Raw genomic sequence first — 23,651 nt, 5'->3', positions numbered from 1 at the left:
ATACTCAAATAAAACACTGTCCCACAAAGGCAACTGATTACTGCCTCAACAGCATACTCTGGGCACAGTGTTATAATCACTGGCAGCGTGCAGATTTTTCTCCTCTCATTTGTACTGTAGACAATGAAATTATTATCTGGTATCCTGTTCAGCAAGGGGATTGCTACAGCTGTGTGATTTAGTGGTGCTTTGACAGAACCTTTGTCTGCAGAATCAAGTGTTAGTGTACTCTTTTTTTTCTTTTTCACAAACCACAGTGCTTCAAACTAAGACATTCATATAGAGACAGTATAAAAATTGTCTTCCTCAGATGCTTATCCTGAGTCTAATTGGACAGTAGAGTTTATCTTTGCAACTAATTTTCAGTGAGGCGAAGTTGTGTAAAACTTTACTGTTATTTCAGGAATATCTAAACATCATCAATATGATCACATAGATGATAAACATAATGTTTCTTATGAAAAAGAAAATTATGAAGTTTGAAAAAAAGTATGATTACTTAATTTCTAAACTTGCTTTATATGATCTGATGCCTTTTTTTCATCCTGAATATTTGAGATACTTTATTTCCTGGGGAGAGGAGGGAGAGGGGAAGGAATATTTCCTTACAATAAGAATCTTAAATCATTGTGCCAGCACCTCCAGGATTCAAAACTGACTGGCACAGCTCTTGGGCTCTCTAGTCTCTTTGCAATAGCCTGAAAACACTGACACGTCTGGCTGCCTATAAAGCCATGAACCTGGTTCTTTCCTGACATCCTGCCTTAGAGGCTTAGGTCTGGGATAGAGCAGCAGGGACTCCATCCAAGTACCTATCTGATAATGGCCTTTAGTCTTGCCAGATTTTGTCAAATTCACAGAATTCCAAACCCTATTTCAATTTCAATGAACAGTTTCCCCCAAAGCTTTGTTTCATCAGCTCTGCTTCTTATTTCCCCCCAAAAATGAACATTTAAACTCAGTCCTTTACTGAAGTCCTAGATACCTTTAATCTTTGATTCCAAGACCCAGTGTCATGTTTCAATCATTATCTTCTTTTGTTTGCTTCCTTCTCATTGGTTCGTTATGGCTCAGCTTGCTTTGCTTAAAACAAAACAAAACAAAACAAAAATCAAAGCAAGCTAAACCCAGAGCAGTCTGTCTCTAACAGTAAGGTGCCAGACCCCACCTGACGTGGTCTGAGATGAATTTGATCTTTTTGGTTTCCATTCATTCTGTTTTACACAACTCCTCTCAACAGCAGTTCTTCCTTACAGTCACTTCACTGGCCCTTTCTCCTTGCCTTTTTACATAATAGTCTCAAAACTTCCAACTTCGTTACAGAATAATATGAACTTTCTTTCCAAAAAGCTTTGCTTCATCTCCAGAGTCTCTCTCCAAGCTTTATGCTTAGTTTAATTTCTTGCTTAGAACAAACTTCATTAGTTTTAGTGGAGTAACTCTTGGTTTACAACAGACCAGAATAAGCCCCATGTTGTGACTTGTACCACTAAAAAAAAAGTGACTTAATCACAACCTGTTTTATTGTATAATTCAACTTAGATTGTCAAAAGATTGCTTTACATGACGGCTAAAATTTAGGGGGTTTTACAATTATATTTTAAAAAATAGATTTACCTAATATTAACTGCCCAATGATAGATATTTTCATTTTTAATCACATGTAGTGCTGTTTATTCATTAGAAAATTTTTTTCTCGTTTTCGTTGGTAGCTGGAGTAGATTATGTAGGCATCAGTCGTAATTTGGATTTTTCCCCTGGAGTCAATATGCAGACATTTCGTGTGGTAATTCTGGATGACCTTGGACAGCCGGTGTTAGAAGGAACTGAGAAATTTGAGCTTGTGCTAAGGATGCCCATGAATGCTGCTCTTGGAGAACCCAGCAAGGCCACCATCTTCATTAATGACTCAGTCTCTGACTGTGAGTAACAATTTTTTGTACCTTTTCAGATTTATGCAGGAGATGGACGACTGCAACACACAGACTTTTCCATTTCAATCACACTTCTTAGCTATAGACAATGTGTTAAATCATTTGCTGCCTAGTTACTTATGTTATATATCTGGTGCAATGTGACATCACTAAATTTGAAATAGTGGAGGGAAAATACAGTAACTTTTGCAATTATACTTTACATATGCTCTTTATGTTTTTCTGCCCAGTGCCTAAGATGCAGTTTAAAGAATCTGTATATGTAGGCAATGAAAATGATGGACAGATTTCTGCCATGATATACAGGAGTGGAGATATCCGATACACATCCACTGTGAGGTGCTATACAAGGCAAGGTTCAGCTCAGGTAATGATGGACTTTGAAGAGCGTCCTAATACTGACAGTTCCATCATCACATTCCTTCCTGGTAAGCTCTTGATCTTATTTTAGAAGCCTTCAGTCTACTATGTTTTGTTTTGTTTTGCCTTGTTTTGCTTTGGGTTTTTTTTGTGTCTTCTCATAAAGTAGTGCCAAAAAGACTGCTCTGGAAAACCTAGGGTTTTTTCCATACACAGTGGGTAGAGTGCACACAGATGATGTCTCTTTTTGCTTCACTGCTGATCTCAAGGGATAATCAATAGCAGCTAAAGGGACATATCTTCACATAGATCCAGCCTGAGCGCCAGAGTCTTTTTAATCCATGGTAGCAAAAGCAGGTTCAGAGTAACACAATAACAGAACCACAGACCTGTTGTCAGAAGAGGAACTTCAGAAGCTCTGCTCTTTGTTAGGCAGATTTCTGATAATTACATTAGACTTGCACTGAAATGAGTAATAGACCTTTCAACAGGTATATAACTCTAATTTTTATTTTTTTTCCCCAGGGAAGCTTTCCTAAGGTAGTTCACCAGTATTATGTACTTAATATCTCATACCAGAGATGAAACACAAATAAATCGGGTGTTACTACCTTCGAAGAGTACTGCCTAATTCCCTCTATTTGTGCAGAAGACAGTTTAATCTTTTAAGTTTACACACACATAATATTTTTTACAAGTCCTAAACAAGCTCTGTCATCAGTATGAAATCCTTGGTATGCCCTTATCACAGAAATTACAAGCTTCATATTTCTGTATACATCTATCACATTTGTAAAGTGAGTTGTTCAGTCTCTCTTTATTTAGAGCTGGCCTCAGCTTTTAGTGCTGTCATCTACCCCATGCCTTTGCCATTGCTTCTGTGCAACCAGGAAAGAGAATCCAACTTATTAGGATTAGTGGATCTGGCCCCTTAGGAAGTGACTTTCCTCTTTTTTTTTTTTTTTTATTTGACTGTCACCCTACCATTTCTCCATGAAGACAAGTAGCAAAGAGGTATACATGGATCGTGTCTTGTTTCCATAAGCTTCTTAGGCCTGTTTAAGATGCAGCAGTTTCAGTAAAGTTTTCACATTTCCCATGCAACAATGAGCAGAATGAATATTTTGATTCTTTTTTCTCCTCCTGATGGATAATTTATTTTCTACAGGGGATAAAAAAACACCTCAGAAATAAACACAGTCAGCATCTTGATCTGGTTCTTCATCTTGAGTCTTGATCATTTCTGCATGCATAAAAATTTAAAAATACTGTAAATTGACCTCATCTCTCTCATATCCTATGCTGTTCCTTTTGTAAGGGATGTAGGAGTCGTCATGATGACCAGCCCGCTGATTCTGACACTGGGGTCCAGACACTGCACACCGCTCATAACTCTCGCTGCTCTTGTAGAAGGCCAAAGACCAGGCCTCTTTTCAGAGTCTCAAAACATCTAGTTAGTCTAGGCACATTGATTTGTGAGTGCTCCAGCTGAGCATTTTGCAGCTCCAAAGCATTTTTAAGGTGATACTCATTTTCATTTGGAACCAGTGGGAGTTTAAAAGACATTAAAATCACATGGAATAATATAAGTGAAGGTACACACAGTTGGATAGTATCTCAAAAAGGTAGAAATTCTTAAATAAAAAACTCTAGCACAAAATTACCATTAGTATTAGTGAAAGTTTCTATTACTCTGCTTCCTTGTGCAAGTATTTATTTTTAAAATACTCGCTGTGGGGGAGGTCACTGAAAAGGATTATTTTATTCTAAGATAAAACAAAAGGAGCAGTGCATATGAAGTGGCTATACCAAATAGAAACTTGTCTTGGAGAAGTCCCAAAATGGCAGATTTCACTTAAGTGGTGAGCTTCCATAGAAAGGTGATGATTACTAATTCTGTTTTCACTGTTGTTGTTACACATTAACTTATATGGTGTCAAGGTGGATGCCTTGGCCACCAGGAGCAACATGTGACTCCTTGAGCTAGGAGAAGTGCTGTAATAGAGCAAAGAACACCTAAGTTCTGCATGATACTACCTTCAGAATGATTACAGGTGAAACTGAGAAGCCTTGCACACTGGTGCTTATGGACGATACTTTCCATGAAGAAGAAGAAGAACTGCGTCTGGTTCTTGGCACTCCAAGAAGTGATTCTTCCTTTGGTGCCTCTATTGGTGAACAAAATGAGACCCTGATAAAGATTCGGGATCATGCAGACAGTAAGAAATTATTTTGTTGTTATTGGCTCTTGGAAGCCCTTTTCTGTGCTCTAAAAACATTTTTCTTCTAATTGCAGAGGCTATTATTAAGTTTGGTGAGACCAAATTTAGTGTGAGTGAACCAAAGGATGTAAGGCAAGTAGCAGTTGTAAAAATCCCAGTGCTTCGTCTGGGAGACACTTCCAAGGTTTCTGTCGTGAGAGTTCATACAAAGGATGGATCTGCTACTTCTGGAGAAGACTATCATCCTATATCAGAAGGTAGGATCATTCAGATGATTATCATATCCTACTATTTGGTTTTATTCCTGACTGTAACTTATGATAATGGTTGAAAAATGAAATAACTTTATGAATAGAATACTTTGCAACTAAATTTGGTATGGACATGCAACTGCCAAATTTCTCTTGGAATACTAGATATCAGTGAAGATATTTACAAAAGAATTGTGACTCCTTTAAAAACATCTGTAGCTCACATAACTGTGGAAGAAATGTGCGGGTGCCACCTCAGTAACATTTGCAAACTGTAATACTATTACTCTGCAGAAGCATCTGCTCATAGGATATGATTGTGTAGTTGTTTCTCAAGCAATTTGCTAAGCTAATGGCTTTTGCTCTATGTCTATTTCTGTTTATTTTTCTACTTTCATAATTATTAAGCTTTCTTTCTGTATCTCTGCAAGTCACTGACCACCGCTCCTCACTAGTAATGAATGAGGAGGGAAGTTGTGCAACAGAATGAGAAATTTCTTAGCTGATAAACTTCTTTCCATTAACAGCCCACCCACACGGTTTAGTGAATGACTAATAGAGTTTGTAGCACTATGTTGTTTTTTTTCTTTTCAAGTTCATGATAATACATGGTACTAATCTGTGTTTTTAGATGAATCATTCATTGCTGGAGTGTTTTCGCAGTTTTGGAGTGTTGTCCCAGTTTTGGATAAACTATTCTGGTGTCCTGTCCAGCTGAAAGATAGGACTTATTTTTGAACACCCAGCAACAACGTTGGGCCTTCTCCAAATTCCAAAGAAGAGGCATTTCCCACTAGTGATATTTGAAGAGAAAAATTGCTAACAATAAGAAAATTATCAGCCCAGAGCTTGCTAATTCCAGTCACTTTGCCTCCTCCATTTTAGAGTTTTTCTCTTTCCTCCTGAAAACCACGGGAATTTTTAGTGTCAGCTAATACTTATCCTATACACGTTACCTATATGCATTGCCTCGCTTACCCTCTCCCTGCTGTGCAGCAACAGCGCATGGAAGCAGAATTTTCAAGGCAAACATGCTACTGCAGAACTAGAGGTTCTGGGCCTCTGTCCAGAAGCCTTTGAGAAAGATCTGTGATCTACAGGATTTCCCCCCTGGTTTCAGGACATCTGTGGGTTTAGGGAGCCTGTCTATTCAACCATGGGCACAAACCCCACATCCTTAACTGGGTTATCTGAAGGACATGTGACAAACTGGAATTCAGTAAAATTCTTAGCTCTCACACAGCATGTCTGTTACCACGAAGAGTATTTTCATGACTTAATAACACTAAGTCTGGAAGGATCATTAGAATACTTAATCAGACTCACTGCGGATTGCAAGATTCTTCTGTTTTGTCCCCATTACTTCTGTATTGAGCCAAATAACTTTTGGTTAGAGAAAGTATATCCTTCAAAAAGGGCATCCAGTCTTGGTTTGAAGGCACTGGAGAATACGACTGTTTATCTTAGTGTTTTGCTTCCCTGATCAGTCCCTATCACTTCTTATAATAGGTGCGTTATTTCCCATATATACTTCAGCTCTCATCTACTACTGCTTATTGTGACCGTCCCTTTAGAGTCCAGAGCTCTTTAGCACCTGAAAATTTTTTTTTCTGTGATGGTGTTTCAATATACTAATCAAAATATCCTTTTCTGCAAGTCTTTACTTCTGGTCCTCAGTTTCTGTAGGTCATTTCTGTGCTGTCTTCAGTTAATTCGCTATCCTTTAAAAAAATAAAGATAGTAGAAGTGCATCTACAATTTCAGTATCACTCTCACCCATTCCATACACAAGTGTTAGTTTCTGTACTTTCTGTTCCTTTAGTAGTTAACACATCTAAGAATCACAGTACTCTTGTAACTGTCAGCTAAGATTGAACTTATAACAATGACCTCAGAAGCTTTTTCAGAGATGCTTTTCAAAATACAAAACCATTTTGCATAATTCTGGATTTGTGCCTTTTTTTTTGGTATATGCCATTGTATTAAAATGCATTTTGTTTAAGTAATCACTGACAATACTTTTTATTTAGAATTCTTCAGCCTTTTAGTCATTCACATGTTACCAGCATTTATGTAATAATTAACCCCAGCTCCTTTTCCAAATATTAAGTTCTATTAGCCTAAATCCTGGTCTTTGCAAATCTCTTTTGATGGTGATAATGCCTCATTTTCAGTGATTTCTGCATGTGTCCACTGCTATTCGTTATTATTATTTTTAGTATCAAATACATTAAACTAAATATATGAGCATCTGTAATTGGAAAAGTATTTACTGCCATCTTTCATGGCTGGGCCTAGAATTACAGCTTGTTATGAACAGCAGATTTATTTTTAAGTGTCTCATGTTTTTAGAAATTGAGTTTAAGGAGGGTGAAACACAGCATTTTGTGGAGATTGAAGTTCTCTTTGATGGAGTAAGGGAGATGAGAGAAGCCTTCACTGTTCACCTGAAGCCTGATGAGAACATGGTCGCAGAAATACAGGTAATAAACTCATGCAAAGTCCTCAATAATGAAGTCTGGTAAACAGACCTTTTTGCTTTCTGGCTCATAGCTTTACTCTTCTTTTAAGCTTTATGCACACTATCTTGGACAAAGAGGATCATCCCATGTGACGCAGTAGCACTCAGCCAAAACAGTTTGTTGCCAATGCAGTAAGGTTCATGGGGTGTCGTGGTTTAGCCACAACTGGCAACTAGAACCACATAGTCCCTCCCTCACGCCCCCAAGTTGGGATGGCTGAGAGAATCAGAAAAGTGAGAAAAAAACCTTGTGGGCTGAGATAAACACAGTTTAATAGGCAGAGCCAAAGCTGCACACACAAGCAAAGCAAAACAAGAAATTCACCTGCTTCTCATTGGCAGGCAGGAGTTCAGCCATCTCCGGAAAGCAGGGCTCCATCACATGTAATGATTACTTGGGAAGACAAGCGCCATAACTCTAAATGTCCCCCCCCTTCCTTCTTCTTCCCCCAGCTTTATATAATGAGCATGATGTCACATGGTGTGGAATATCCGTTTGGTCAGTTGGGGTCAGCTGTCCCAGGTGGTCCCCTCCCAACTTCTTGTGCACTGCCAACTCACTCACTGGCAGGGCGGTGTGAGGAGCAGAAAAGGCCTTGACTGCCCAGCAACAGCTAAAAACACCACTACACTATCGAGAGTTTTTCTCATCCCAAATCCAAAACATAGCATTATACCAGCTGATAATAAAAAAGTTAATTCTGTCCCAACTGAAACCATGGCATGGGGTCATAGAGACAATGAGAGCTTATGTGGAACTGAAATCTTCAAGATATTCCAGACACATTCTCTTCATAGAATCAGTTCTAAAAACTGGTGGACTCTTGGAAACACTGGCTGGCAATACAATATAACCTCTATGCTGTAAAAAGAGCAATCAGGTGAAATATAACTTCTGCTGTCAAAACCATGTTAATATTATTCTTGTTGTGTGAATTGCAGTAGCCACATATTCTTGTTATTTAGCATTATATCATACATACTTTTAATATAAACAGCATATTCTTTTGATTCTACATAAAATGTTCTTCGAACTCCTTGGCCCCTTCATCAGTATCATACTATACATAGTCTAACTCCACATAGCCAGACAGCAAAGTCACAGCCTTTGCTGTTGACAAACACCCCATTTCCATCAGGTGTTAAAGCATACAGTGCACATGAGAGTTCTACCAGAATACTGAAGCGATTCAAGAAAGCTGGGACCTGGGAGATTAAAAGGTCTGGTATAATCAGTGTTCTGAAAAGAAAAAAGTCATTTTAGCTCTTGCTTTTGTAGTGTGCAATATACTGTCCAGTGACTCAACCCTTCCTCGGTAGCTCATCCAGCTGAGGTTTCAGAACTCACTCTGGGGCATGTTTCAAAGGGTAGACATATTCAAGGTCCAGGTTGAATCCTCTTGTTTATTTAAATGTTTAGAGAGAACTTTTCTGTCTTTCCATTGTCAGACAGCCAAAGCCATTGTTTACATTGAGGAAATGAACAGCATGGCAGATGTCACCTTTCCCTCTGTCCCTCAAGTTACATCCCTTTTGATATATGATGATACTTCTAGAGCCAAAGACAGAACCAGTCCCGTAGCTGGCTATCCTGTCATCTGTATCACAGTGAGTATCTCTGTGGAAAGATGAAACAAAATCAGTCAGAGAATGTTGTTCAAAGGAGCAATTGGATTTTAGGCACTCAATATCAATCCATATTGTTGTCAGTCACACATGAGGTCAAGCTAGAACTGTCCTAAGAGCTAATCTAATTTGTCTGGATAGCAAATCAATTTTCAGGAGGACAAAAAGTATAAAAAGACGTTTCATGTGTTCATCACCAAGAACAGTTTAATACTCACACAATATCTGTGATTGCGTGACCTTACTGTTTCCTGCATTGTCTTGCCTTAATTTGCAGAGTTAAAATCACTGGAGACAACAGATGAGCCGCTGTTTTCAATTAATGTCACAGACTGAAAAACGGGTCCTGTTTGTTGAAGTACTACAGGCTTGTTTCATTGTAATTTTGCAACTGAAAGGTTTGCAAGAATATTCATATGCACTGAGGAAGGTTTTGGTCCACCTGCATCTTCAGTTATTTCTCACACTGTTCATTATGCACAGGAATGGACCATGTCTTGAATGGTTCTCCTAAATACAAAACCAAAATAAATCTTGAAATGGAAAGCATACTTGCAGAATTAGATTAAAGGGTGAAATTCAAGTGAAAGTAGCATGTGGAAGGGTAGTTTGTGCCTTCATAACTATGTTAGGTTTTCACCCATAAACCATAATTTAAAATAATATTTTTTATTTCAGTAAGCATAATTAGACCTGCCTTTTAAATCTACCATAGCAATGCTAAAAACATCACTGTCAAAATGAGGTAATTTCTTCAGAGATTTACTGGGTTTGTCAGTTCTGTGTTGTTCAGTTTCGTGACTCTTGATAAGTTCATATTTCTTTGCCATGAAGCAAATAAACTTTAACACATCTGCCTTGTTCTGCAGGCTTGCAATCCTAAATATGAAGACTTTGAAAAGACTGGTTCAATATGTGCGAGTGAGAACATCAATAATACTCTGACCCGATACCGGTGGCTAGTGAGTGCACCCACTGGTCCTGATGGTGTGACTAGCCCCATGAAGGAGGTTGACTTTGATACCTTCTTCACTTCTTCCAAGATGATTACACTTGACTCCATTTACTTTCAAGCCGGTTCTCGTGTCCAGTGTGCAGCTCGTGCTGTGAATTCAGATGGGGATGAAGGTCTTGAGCTTATGAGTCCTATTGTAACTATAAGCATATCAGAAGGTAAGACATCATCACCTATTGCAAAACCCTTAGACCTCTTTTGGATCCCAAATTCCATCCTAACAAAATCTGGTGACATGATCAGGTATTTTAATATTAGTTTCTCAGCTTTTCTTCATAGAGGTTGTTCATAGAGGTGGTGTAAAAACTCTCTTCTTAATACAGAAGAGAATTGTATAAAGAAAATGGTTTTCATCTTTGCTTGTTGTCTTTAAATAGTTAATAGTTATCCACATAGCAAACTTGTATGTTCAGGAGAACAGTATATGATGTGCATTGGAATTAATGAAACCTGGTTTCTGCTGGCTTTTGAGTTCAACTGCAGTAATGTTGCAGTGCAATCTCAGCTCCCATTAGACATGGGAGAATCCACATGGGAGTGCTACTACGAATGCCTAGCCAGAAGAAAAGCTTCATTTGTCATTCAGGCCTCCCTAAACACCTGAGAATCAGTTTCTTCCTTGACTAAGTAAAGCAACTGGTGTCCAATAACAAGGCATAGACAATTATTTTTTTGTGGTTGAAATATTCATAATATTTATCCTTCTTCTTTCTCTGATACTCCCTTTGTCTGTCTCTGATTCTCTGGTGCCTAATCAATACTGAACTGATGCTGTATTCTCTCAGGCAGCGGAGTTACTGTAGACTGTTCCTTTGCCCCTCCAATTCTTTTGATGAAACTCGTGCTGAATAATGTTGGGAAGCAGAGGTGGAGAACTGACATGTTCTCCATGTATAGTTAGAACGTGTACAGTCAGAGCATATGCTATTTTGTTATAGAATTCACAGATATTTTTGCATAATGTGGAGAATGGGTAATTATCAGCAATCAAGGCAGATTACAAAACACTGTAATTTATTACCCTTCTGGAGCCATTTTGCATCATTTATGTCATCTTTGCTGCTTTTGTAGCTACATTAACTCTTCTGGTTTTTGTGAGAGCTTACACATAAATAAATTATATGATTGCTCATTTGCAATATCATTTTAATTTTCTTAGCCTTTCCAACTAAGTATTTTAGTTAAAACATTTTATTTTCTACTAAGTTAGGGCTTTAAGAAGCTTAATGAATGGAATTTCTGTTTATCCCTGTCCTTTATTCCACGTTTTGACCGTGGGCTCAAGTCACCTTTGTTTGCACAATCAGCAATCCTACACCCTAAAGAGGACTCTGTCTAAGGGTATTTTCTACAAGGTGCAGTGTAGTACTTGTTAAAGGCAGACAACCTTGTGCCGGGTGAGCTAGTTTAGTTGTGTGAAACAGACTGGCTATGTTAGTGTTAGAATTCATTGTTTGGATTACACTTGACAAATTAGCAGGGCTAATTAGCTCAAGCTCAAGACTGATTGTCATGCATATATTACTTTCGGTACCTGAGCTAACTTGTGATGTGGAAGCCAATAATGTTGATGATCAGGTACAACATAAAGGGAATTGTTTGATGCTATTTTGAAAGAAATACAGTGATCAGAGTAACCTGCCAAAATCCTAAATATTTTCAACCATGAGGATGCTTGACCTCCAGGGTATAGACCAAATTTTCAAAAGTCAGATCGTGCAAAAAATTTTACGTAACCTCTTTAGCACATCTTAATTGCATTTGAGAAAAAAAAAACAACAAAAACAACACAAAACCAAAACTATCACATCATGCCAGAACGGAGCCAGATGAGTTCCACCAGAAACAATAAGTTCTCAAAGAGAAGAGCCCTGCTTCCCCTTTTCTTGTAATCCCTCATAAATGAGCAAAGAACAGAACATGAGCAAAGGGAACTGTTCTAATTTTCTACCTCCTCTGGTTTCTTTCTTAGAGGACCTTGTGATCCTTTGGCTGTCACGTGACAATATGCCATGATTTTTGCGGCCAGGATGCAGACACTTCTGCATTGAACCATGCAACTGGAAGTTGCATGTGTCTCAGATTATATGATTACAAACCTAGTCTTTGGATTTTACAAGCCAGGACTAATACTGGAACAGGTTGAACTAACCCTAGAATGGGTTGCCAAAAGAAGTTATAGTTTCTCCATCCCTGGAGAAGTTCAAAACTCAGTTGAACAAGGCCCTGAGCAACCTGATGTAACTTTGAAGCTGGCTCTGCTTTGAGCACAGTATTTCTGGAGATCCTTCCCAACTAAAATTAGTTCATGACACAATTATTCTAATTACATTTTGGTCATTAATGGAACAGGAGACTCATAGAGTCCTGTGAAGGCATATATAGGTCCACACCCCAATCCAGTGCCAAAACCAACTGTACATTGATCAGGTGTACTCTGTAAAGCTATTTATGTGTTTAAAGGGGTGGAAGGAATTAAAGTATATAGCTTTGAGGACTTCTATAAGAAAGTGTGGCACTTCACACTTAACTCTGCGAATATGGTTGACTCATGCAACTGCAAAAGTACGGTGCAGCATCATCACCTAGTTTTAAAGCGCAATCCAGTTGATAAAGTAATGATTTCTGTTTGAATCCTCTTCTGCATAAATTCCTGGTCAAACATGAACTCTGGTAAATGCTGCCCAAAGCACTTACCTGTCATTATATAAAATTCTTGTTGTTTTGGAAGCTTAGATAGTGGAAAAAATTGCATCTAAAAATAGTGCAAGGGAAAGTATAGATTATTTACTCTGGACATAAAGTAAAATTCTTTCTCCTTTTTCCATTAGGTCTTTGTCAACCTCGTATGTCAGGAGTAGTTGGAGCAGAACCATTCTCTGCCAAATTGCGCTATACTGGCCCAGAAGATCCTGATTATGCCAATCTCATCAAATTGACAGTCACAATGCCACATATTGATGGTATGATAAAATCAGCTGTGGAGTTGAGAGAACTCATACAACAAGCTGTGATCTGAGCTATTTTATTATAATGTTATTTTAAATATCCGAAAGTATAATATAGTCTTTTAAAATGTGGGACCAGTGAAAAATGTGATGAATGTGCAAGTGCAGTTTGCAACAAGGTGCATAATATACTGTATTGATACATAGTCTTTGATGCAAAGATTAAGTGTTTCCACATTAATTTCATAGTTTACATAAATTGGGCTAGACCTACACTTCATAAAACTCCTTTGAAGATCATAGAGGTACACCAAGGAAGAATTTATTTATTAAAAAAAAAAAAAAAACCCATTTAATGACTATCTACTTCTGAAAAAATCCACACAAAATCCTGACTGAAAAATATGTTGGAAATTTAGGAATATTTTATTTGGCATTTCATAGTATAAAGGCATAATTATTGTGGGTAACATTCTCATACACACAGCATATCATCTTTCTTTGAATTCTAAAGTACATTAATTACTGTAAGTACAAAAGACAGAAGCACTGCATAACATGCTTAGTGTTTAACAAACTTTGCCTAAATTAAGCAACTCTTAACTACTGAAATTTAATCACAGTGATAGAAATTGATGTTTTTTAGGCATGCTGCCTGTTATTTCTACAAGAGAGCTCTCCAACTTTGAGCTGACACTTAGCCCTGATGGAACTAGAGTTGGAAACCATAAATGCTCCAACCTGTTGGATTACACAGAAGTGAAGACCCACCATGGTTTCTTGACTGATGCTACCAAAAATCCAGATGTGATTGGAGAGACCATTCCCTATCAATACAACCCAGCAATTAGAGGTCTTAATACCTTACGCTTCTACCGCAATCTGAATCTGGAAGCCTGTCTATGGGAGTTTGTTAGCTATTATGACATGTCTGAGCTCCTCACAGATTGTGGAGGCACCATTGGGACAGATGGGCAGGTATGAAACTGTAACTTGATTTTGTATTGTGTTCTTAAAATGAAAGATTTCCCTTATAATGCATCTATGCTAGAAATAAGTAGTTTTAGAATTAATTTAGTTGAAAAGTGTTGGGTTTTTTTCTTAACAAAAAGTAGGCTTCCCCTAAGGCCATCTTATTCCTTAAAGCTACCAATGTCCATTAAGGCTGCATGTGAAATCCTTTAGCGGGTTGAAATTACTGAATAATTCAGTTTGAATTAAAATTGTTATGATTTTCTCCCAGTACAGTTTCGAAGTATTTTAGGACAAACCAATCACACTTTTACTGTAGAGTGAGCCACCTTAGCCTCTTCTTAGAATGAAAGCCTTCCTAAAGGACTGCTTTTAGCACACTGATAGTACTGGGCTATTTAGAATTAATCATGGTGTATCTTAAAATAGAGTTTAAAAAAGCTGTGAAGAGCCTTCCTGCTGATAACAATGGACTGCACTGTCCTACCAGCTGCTTGGCTCTACTGATCTCTTGCTGGCTGTGTAACAAGACCTGCCAGTGCGGACAGCTTAGTGCTCTCACGTTACCCAGCAGAAAATTCCTTGATCGGGAAGCGAAGAGAAGCTGCCAACATAGGATGGCTGAAGAGCAGAGCTGTGAAAGTGGTTGGGGGTTAAAAGGTTGGAGAAATCTTCGGGTGTCCTTTGGAAAATTATTTCTAGAGAACTGTAATAACGCAGAAGCAAAAGTGTGCAGCATTTCTTCTGGTGCAATGACAGTAAGGTTAAACTATAGGTTTTCCTGTCTCAGGCTCTGGAGTACAAAAGCTGTAGCTGTGAAGAGCAATCCTTTATGACACAGAAAACTCTCTTTGGGAAATAATCCTAAAGGCTGGAAGAAGGACTGGAAATGCAGTACCTCATTTCAGAGAAGTCCATCCATAGCATGATAACCGTGTGGTAAAGCTAACTCACTTCCCCGGCTCACTAACCTGACCCGTTGAGCCCCTGTGGAAGGGATGAAGGGATGAGGCCAGTGTGTGAAATGTCTATAATTGCTCTGCTTCTTAACAGGTGTTTGTTTGTTGTTTTTTTTTTTTAATACTTACATGCCTAAAGTCCACTTTACTCTGTGGGTGATCATACAGTCAATTTACTGGACAACAAATTGCACCAGGCTCTCTTTAATCCTTGGTTAACTTCCTGACTTTATGGGCATTTTAACTAGAGATTATATACTCCATAAAGTCTAAGACTCCATTAAGTCTAAGACCAGAACAAAATGGAGCTTCTGGCCTTCTTAGATACAAAGACCTTGATGGATATGTCATCTCAGTGCTCCGTCATCTGTCCTAGTTCCTTGTCTGTTACAGGGACCAGTTCAAGGTCTTTGCCTTGATGTTGGGAGCTCACTGTTAGTGGATGTGCTTGAGGTTGCCCCTCTGCTACAAGCAGATCCTCCTACAGGTACATTCCACTGGAACCATGAACCTGTCAGAGGGAAGGGGAAGGCATGCGAGTGTGGGCTGTAAACCTTACACATTCCCACAAGATAAAAATGACAGCAGTCTTCACTGTTCTTAGAATGATTTAATTTCTTCAACTCATCATTCCTTTGATTATCTCCCATGCAATATGCAGCCATATATTATTTCCCATACAACACGATCAGAAGCACATAAGCACACACAGCTGCCAAGCAGCTGTCCTCCAATCCTGCAACCTATGCAAGCCACTTCTCCCAGAACGAAGATGAAGAAAGAGCTGGTTTGAATCCTTTCCATTTTAAATGTTTGTGTGTCCTTTAGAGAAAAGGCTGAATAGCTGGTTTAGACAAATGTGTGTCTAAATAAGACCTATATATTTCTATATGGACATAAACAGAAGACAAAATAAGCAGCATTCCTATATTTTAGTAAATGAAAAGAACCTGTATGTTTGGTTGTGGAGGACATGCATAAATGGTAATGTGGCTGAGGAAGAGACTTGTACTTTCTTTAAGCTCCAGAACCCTGATGTACTTTAGGTAAGATTCCTCATTTAAAAGCGGAGAGGGATGAACATGATCTATGAGAGCCATAAAACTGCAGCTGAAGTCATCCTTTAGTGCCTTGTAGGTTGTGGCTAAAAGGTTACAGTGTGTTAAGTGAAATATCAAGCTGAATTACTTCTAGCAGTGAAGCATTGCCCCACAGCCAGTGTGCGCTTCACTGCCCTCCCTGTTTCCCCCCACCTCCATTTAATTCTTCTCCAAGTTTGGTCTTTATCTTCACATGACCCCCTCCAGCTGAGAGGGGAGGCAGTCAGTGCCCTACCTCTGTGGTTGTCACCATTGTTGGTTTTTTCTCCTTCAGTGAACAATTAATAATCCTCTACTGTGAGAGGAAAGCTGGCAGCTATGGTTTTCACCATGTTTTTTAGCACACAAAGGAAGCTTAAGTTCTATTACACTGACAGAACAGATAAACAACAAAAACAGTCTTACTACATGCTGCTACCACTGCAAATTTAATAGCTTGAATTTACCAGATATTTTGGCTAGATCTTTAAGCTCAAAATCCTGTTTCTTGAATCTAGCTCTGCAGTACCTGTATGGTCAAACAAAGATAGCACTGTTGATTCAGACAGAGAGATTTCACAAACTCAACCGTCAATATCTTGCATGATGTGGACCTTCACTTTATGGGAGCTCCTCCTAGGGTAGGGGAAGAAGATGAGCTTTGGTCAGCAAGAAGTGAGGTGGGAGACCTGCAGCTGGTGTAGCTCTTCTGGCAGTGCTCTTAGTGTTTGCTGCAGGCTGCAGCTGTCTTAGCCAGTTCCCATGAACTCATGAACTGTCATAATACATACAGAGAAGGTCTTAGTTTTCTTTTTGTTTTTTTTTTTTTTCTCCTTTGAGACCTTTTGCTTGTGACCCATTCTCTTTCTCAATTACTCTGTGCATGAGCAAACCCTGCGTGAGTTAGATGCAGCCCTCCTTTCAGTATATAGCTTGACGCTTTGTTCCTGGGGTCTGCCCATATTCATCACATCTGAAAAATCAGGCATTTATTTGTCTAAATATGGATTCAGATGTGTAGCTTAAGGAATTTATATTTAAAAATAAAGACCTACTCCTCTTTAGATTGAGCTAATTCATTTGGATTATAGCTCCGTTCTAGTTAAAGTTAAGGTCAGCTTTGATGATTAGCAGCAACAGTTTTCTTTTGGACAACCTACAGTCATAGCCTAACATTCCATGTCTGTCTTTGGATACGTATAGGCCTTAAAAGGTGGAACTCACCCAGCTGAGGGCTGTCTTCCTGTATTTTCAGGTAATTAATAAAGGTTGGACTTTATTTCATGGCGAGATTGTGAGAATCAAGTACTACAGACATCTCACATTCTCAAGATGCAGGTGCTAGAACAATGACAGATATTCTTGAAAGGAAGTTAAGAGGTGAAACAGTGAGAACCAAGCAAGTGACTATCCTTTAATAAAGTATGTATTGAAGTGTTGGCCTAGGCTTACTTGATAGAGCGTGAAGTATCATTTGATCTCATTTCCTACTGTTATAACTGTTTGCTGTAGCCAGACAGTTTGGCATCTGATGACTTCTGTGTGGTTCTGGCCAAGTATTTATATTGTGGATGTTGCTTTCCCCAGTTCCAGTCCATTGCCAGACTTGGCACAGGGAAGCAAGGAAATTACCATTCAAACAAATTTTATTAACAAAAGTAGTTAAGCAAGTATTTGACAGAAACAAGACGGTGAAGAACATATATTAAAACACTTGAAAGTATACATCAATACCTTGGAGCTACTGTAATTGAGTACAGCTGAATAGTTTGGTTTTTCCTCTAACAAAAGCAGTTATTTCTGGCCAAAACTGAAAATGTCTCTCTTCCAATATGTTCAGTTGACATTTATGCTACACATGTTTTGGCACTGAGGAGTCTGGAAATCCCACCTGAAAAGAGGTTTTAAAATCACTAATGTATTGCCACAGCTTATACGAGGCAGCTTGCAGAGGTTTTTTATTACACAAAACCAGTATATTTCCAGCTTCACTAGTTCAATTTTTACCAAAATCATACTTTAAGGGGAAAATTCGGCTTTTCTGAAAATCTCATTAGATGCTTATAAATGCAAGTTGTCAGAAATGTCTACTTTCAGATTTTTATGTTCAGTTCAGCCACCACAGTCAAGTTTAAGAAAATCCTGCAACTTGTATTCCCTTGACATGAGAGCTCATTAACAGTCAAACCTTTTTTTCCTCCAGCTGCAAACACATGCATTTAGTAAGCGCTGAGAAGAAAAAACTCTACTATAAAGTTAATGCACCAGCTGTGTAACAAACTCAGAAGTTAAACATTTCGAGGAGCTGGCATTTCAAGGCTGTATTGCGTTCCCCTCTCCATTCAGACTTCTTTAAACAAACCCGCTTGGCGTTTCACCTGTGACCTACCTGGCTGCATGCCCTCCTGGGGCCAAATGGTAGCTTTACCATATTGTTATTGTGTAAACAGTTAATAGATAACATTGTGAAGCTTGTGACTCAAATTTGCAGACAGAGCGAGTAAATGCAATAGAAAATGAAGCTGAGGGTATTTTGGAGAACAAAAATACAGTTTTCATGAAAAGTTTGTTTCATTGGGAGAAGCAATATACAACATGAACTTGTGTTATTTCTGATTTCTAATTCTGATTTTATCAGTGCTAACAGTGTACACAGACACATTGCCAAGTTCTACCCTCTGGAAATGTAAGCCAGATAAATAAAATACAGTATAAATGTAGAACAGAGTCCATACCCCAAAACCTTAACTGAAAATATTTTTTTTCGATATTCTCACTTGTTACATGACAGATTCTCAAACTAATTATTTTTTTTTTGCTTAATGAAGTTTGACAGTTTGCATCAGAAAGGGGAACAAAAGAAGAACACCTACAGAAACTCCCATTAATATTTCCTAAGTCTCTAAATGGGAATTGTCAGTGTTCAAAAATAGACCTTATGCTCTGTGACAATTATTGTCTTCCATCTCCTCAGGTTCTGCAGACCTGGCATTGCCACAGACTATTAGACACAATTTCCCCAATTCAGCTCAGGTGTGGTTCTAGTCTGTATTTCTGTCCTGGTATCACAAAGCTAAAGGTCACACCTTGTGTGGGATCCTACATTTATTATTGTATAAAATGTGTTGTTAATGAATGTAAGTTGTTCAGTACAACTGCTAAAACCTCCTGTGCATTGGATGCATAGACACAGAAGGCACCTGTTCTGTCTCTCCACAGCAGTTAAGCTGATCCTACACTTACACAGCTCTAAGTTACCGCTTTGATTTCATCAGTGTCACATTGAGATAAAATATGAACAGCTGGCTACTTTCAATAGGCTTTGCAGGCAGTGCTGGGAAATAAAGATAACTCAATGGAAAGAATGTTTTCTTATGTTTGCCTAAATGGCATTATTAAGAGGGCTAGAGAGGACTCCTCCACCTGTGTTACACATTGCATCGATTCTTTTGTTGGGAGGTTCTGCTCACTTAATCAGACACAGTCTTCCTCTGCAGTTAATTTCCTCTTTTTTTGTTGTTGTATTTTTTATTTTACATTTTTATTGTATCAAAAAGATCCTTTCATATAGAGTGTCTTGAGTTTATTCTGTTCTGCCTACTGAAGAGTAATTTTCTCCTTGTGGCATTTTCCTTTTCAACAAGAAAGAAGAGAAAGAACTATTTATTCAGTAATTCTCTGGCTATCAGTGTTGTGGGTTTTCCTCCACACCTGCAAGACCATGAATGCATGAGGAAGGGTTTGTGTGCATAAAAACTCCATCAGCTGGTTTAGCAAGAACTCCTTCCTCCTCCCTACATGCCATGAATCACACTTAAGGGCAGCTATACTGGTGGAAGCATATCGATATGCAGAAGTACATGAATAAATTCCCAGGCTGGGACAAGCAGCCCTACTGCCCAGACATCTCTTATGGGTATTGCTAGAAGAGACGAATCTTCTAAATTCTAGGGTCCTAGAAATGGAGACAATTATTTGGTGCTATGGTTTCAGATTTTCCCACAGAACAGTGGTAATGCATGGCAAAGGAGTAATGTTTCATCCCCAGAAGGGATCCTACTGCTAGATTTCCACCAGTACAAGTGAGTCGAGCTCATTAACACTATGTTCCCATTGAATGGACACAAGAAAACGCTAAAATGTGATTTACAAACCCCATTAATGGATTACTTTATGTAGAGTGTACGTGAAGTGCCGATGCTATCTTGTACTTGAAAATCAAGAAAAGCTTTGAAAGAAGTTTTTTGGTTTTAATTGAGGTGCATAAGATACTGAACTAGAAGGGGTTTTGTGGATCACTCAGTCCAGGCCACTGCCTTAACTCTCCATATAATGTGGTTCCAACACTAGTAACCTTAATCTAAAGGCTAATAGGATTTCATGGCCTCCCTGTTCTTGTTGAATGCCACCACACTGAGGGCTAGAAATTCTTCTGATTTCTAGGCTGTATTTGTCATGGCCATCTTATGCCCGTTTGTTCCCATGTCAGCACCATCCTTCATCATCAGTGGCCCTTCGCTGCTCATCTCCTGACATGTATAGACAGCATTCTTATTCCCTCTCAGCCTTTGTTGTACTAGGCTAAACAACCTGGCTGTTTTAGTCTCTTCTCATCAGATAGTTTTGCCATTCCTGTGTTTATGGTGATTCCTTTTTCTACAGTCTGCAATGCAAATTAGGCTTTTTCAAGCACGGATGATCAAAGCTATTCCAGATAAGCCCTCACTAGTGCTCTGTATAATGGCATGCATGCTTCTAATTTCCACCCCATTCCTCAGTTTATCTTAGGATCATATCACATGGAGAGGGTAGGAAGGTCATAGCTATGATGTGATCAACTCACATACCAAAATCTTTTTTCCCCTCTATCGTTTCTAACCAATGTCTTTCATTTCTACCAGAAATCCTTGTCACTACTTTCTGTTACCTTATACTTTATGCTATAAAATTTCATCTCACTTCTATTATTCTAGTCCTCAAGGTCATTAAATTCTCCCTGTGTGATATTCCAGTCCTCCTCTACGTTATCATTAAGCATGATGTATGCCTTTTTTTCAAGAAGGGACATATATTAAATCATCTTCCATGTATTTTTGTCTCTTCCTCACAAGCAAACTGAATTTCAGATCTTTGATCTCAACGTCTAATTCTTACTGTACAAGATGCAGATGTAGAATGAAAACACACACAGAAAAGCCAATAGTTTGTCCGAGATGACTTTTCAAGAGTAACCCATTTGTTGTGCTACAAAAAGTATTCAGTTCTTGGTACTGTTCCAGGAAATGACAAGTGTGCGAGGTTATTCCTGAATCAAAGGCCTTTGGGCTGCCTTACTTCATGATACTGTGTATCTGTCCAGGCTGCCTACTGTCTAAATGCCAGCACATTTCATGGAAAGATGCAAACAATGTAAGTGGAAAGAGTTTTGGTAGCATAGTGTGTAGAACAAGGAGTGTCCTGCGTGAAAGTGGGTTGTGGCAACTATGAACATTTGCCATAATGAACTCCCTAATTAGTTCATACGATATAGTCACTTCAGGCAGTAAATTTGTGGGTTTATAGTATTACTAAAATTTTTGTCTGGCATTTGGAAATGTAAAGCAGCTGTAAGGTAATGGACATTCAGCCCTCTTATGTGCCACTGGGTGAACCCAGAAACAGGTTTGTTTTTACGCAGCTTGTAAAGTTCTTTGAATGTTGGGGGGTTTTAATAGTGCAAAACACTCTTTAAAAGCTTGTAAGGTAATCACTCCAGGGAAATGTTCAGATGTACAAATTTACCTATGCAATTTCTATTGGAAGTAAATGGGTGTTCAACACCATTTGTGCCTTTGAAAAGTTTCCCGCTGGGAGATGATGTCAATGCCTTTCCTTCTGCATCTTTTTAAGAAAATCCAGAATGCTCCAAAAGGATCTGGATTGCACATTTCTAATCAGAGAGATGTGAATGAAAAAGTATTTGTAACAAAGCATAAATGCAAAGTCTTTTCAGAAAGGTTTGGATCCGTGCATCATATAAGATCTATCTTAAGAGGTGATAGTTTACCGACACTGATCTTGCCCTTTTTCATCAAAATATATGTAGACAATATGTAAATCCCTGACTGATAATAATTAAATACAGTGCTATTCTTTTGTACAATATATGCATAGAGGGTCTACTTTTAAATCTGTATCAACTTGCATACTATTTTTAGTTCTTCCAGACAGTGATAAACAGTATGATTTGCATGATTACATGCAGTATGTTAGCTACTATCCATGCACAAAGGAAGAAATAGTTCCAGAGACAGATTAAGTGCAGTCCAAGGACTCAGTCTTGCAATGAAGTCTGAGCAAATTCAGGGTCTTCCAGAAGAGCTTCTTACAGGATAGTAACATAAAAATGTAAACAAAAGAGTTGGTTAAGGTGTAAAGATAGAGCAAATACAAAATGATATTTGAAAAATTTCGAGGGCCGTCATTTGTAGCCATGTTTTTTCTGTACTTAAAAAACCTAACTAAAAATGAGTCAAAATTGAGGGGTTTATGTTTTATCAGAACACATATTCAGATTGAAATACAAAAATGCAACTTGAAGGGATGTAAGCTCATGTTAAATCCATTGATATGTGGAGTTTTGCACTTCATCTGTGATTTGCAAAATGAGAGAAGTTGATTCAGTCACAATATTCATTTCAATTTCTGTCTTCTCTTTCTCTTGCATTAGGATTACCTGCACAGTGCTGCCTTTCATGACCACTAACCTAAATACATAATTTTCTTTTTTGTAGGTTCTAAACCTCGTACAGTCCTATGTCACGCTGAGAGTCCCCTTGTACGTCTCTTATGTTTTCCACTCTCCGGTGGGTGTAGGAGGCTGGCAGCATTTCGACCTACAGTCAGAGCTCCGTCTGACTTTTGTGTATGACACTGCCATCCTGTGGAAGGATGGGATCGGTAGCCCACCTGAAGCAGAACTCCAAGGTGGGTGTCTGATTTCTCTGCATCGAACTCATGTTCTGTTACTAAGAATATAATTTGCACACAGTAGGATGATTTTTCAGTCATTCTAAAAAAAAATAAATAAAAGTATATCATTTATTATCAGTTGCAAACAGACTGTCGTTTCCTAGCACTGACAGTTCTCTGCTGGGGTGTTTATGAAATCCATGTAAAGTTGACATCAACTTTATTTTCTTTATTTATCTTTATTGCAAAGAAAAATAACTGTTAGGTTATGTTTGAAGTACACATGCAAAAATTAGCACGTTTATTTCTACTCAGAACCTCAGGATTCACAATGTATTCATATTCTGTTACCACACAAGATATTTGCAGTTCAGTGAAAAAAAAAGCCTGAAACTTTTCAGCAATATAATTTTTTCCTGTCCATGAATGTACAGTTGCAGAAATTTTTCATGTTTTGAAAACATTAATTGTGAAACATTCAAAAGATACAGAAATGTATAATGGGTATTATAGCCTGTCTTATATGTTAGAATAGTAAACTGTAAAACTTTAAATGTGGTAGGTACTGCCAATAAATGTTTATGACTACAATTAGTCAACAAAACAAACTCTATCATTACAGAATTTATCGTTGCAAGAAGTTAAATTATTTTTTTAAAAGTGGCATACAGATGTCTGTGAAAGATTAAAATGTGTAGTTACACCTATATGCTGCTCTGTTCTATTTATGCAAATTTACTTAGTATTTCCCAGCATTAAACTGGGAAATGTTCCATATCTGTCTCAACCCAAGTTAGAATACAGGCACCGGCT

General features: G+C 38.2%; 1 protein-coding gene across 1 annotated transcript in view; it reads left to right on the top strand.

Annotated features, from left to right (window-relative positions):
* The window catches only part of FREM2 (FRAS1 related extracellular matrix 2), a 145,174-nt gene that overhangs the window by 108,173 nt on the left and 13,350 nt on the right, over positions 1-23,651 (top strand). The window contains exons 8-17 of the mRNA XM_074146953.1: positions 1,713-1,922; positions 2,165-2,362; positions 4,349-4,513; positions 4,591-4,773; positions 7,120-7,250; positions 8,738-8,896; positions 9,784-10,087; positions 12,761-12,892; positions 13,524-13,855; positions 22,661-22,853. Coding sequence (XP_074003054.1) covers positions 1,713-1,922; positions 2,165-2,362; positions 4,349-4,513; positions 4,591-4,773; positions 7,120-7,250; positions 8,738-8,896; positions 9,784-10,087; positions 12,761-12,892; positions 13,524-13,855; positions 22,661-22,853 — 2,007 coding nt within the window. The remainder of the gene's footprint in view (positions 1-1,712; positions 1,923-2,164; positions 2,363-4,348; positions 4,514-4,590; positions 4,774-7,119; positions 7,251-8,737; positions 8,897-9,783; positions 10,088-12,760; positions 12,893-13,523; positions 13,856-22,660; positions 22,854-23,651) is intronic.

Source organism: Numenius arquata, chromosome 1 (genome assembly GCF_964106895.1).
Source record: "Numenius arquata chromosome 1, bNumArq3.hap1.1, whole genome shotgun sequence".
NCBI classification, from domain to species: domain Eukaryota; kingdom Metazoa; phylum Chordata; class Aves; order Charadriiformes; family Scolopacidae; genus Numenius; species Numenius arquata.
Note: the sequence above shows the minus strand (reverse complement) of the source record. Positions and strands in the feature narration are given on the sequence as shown.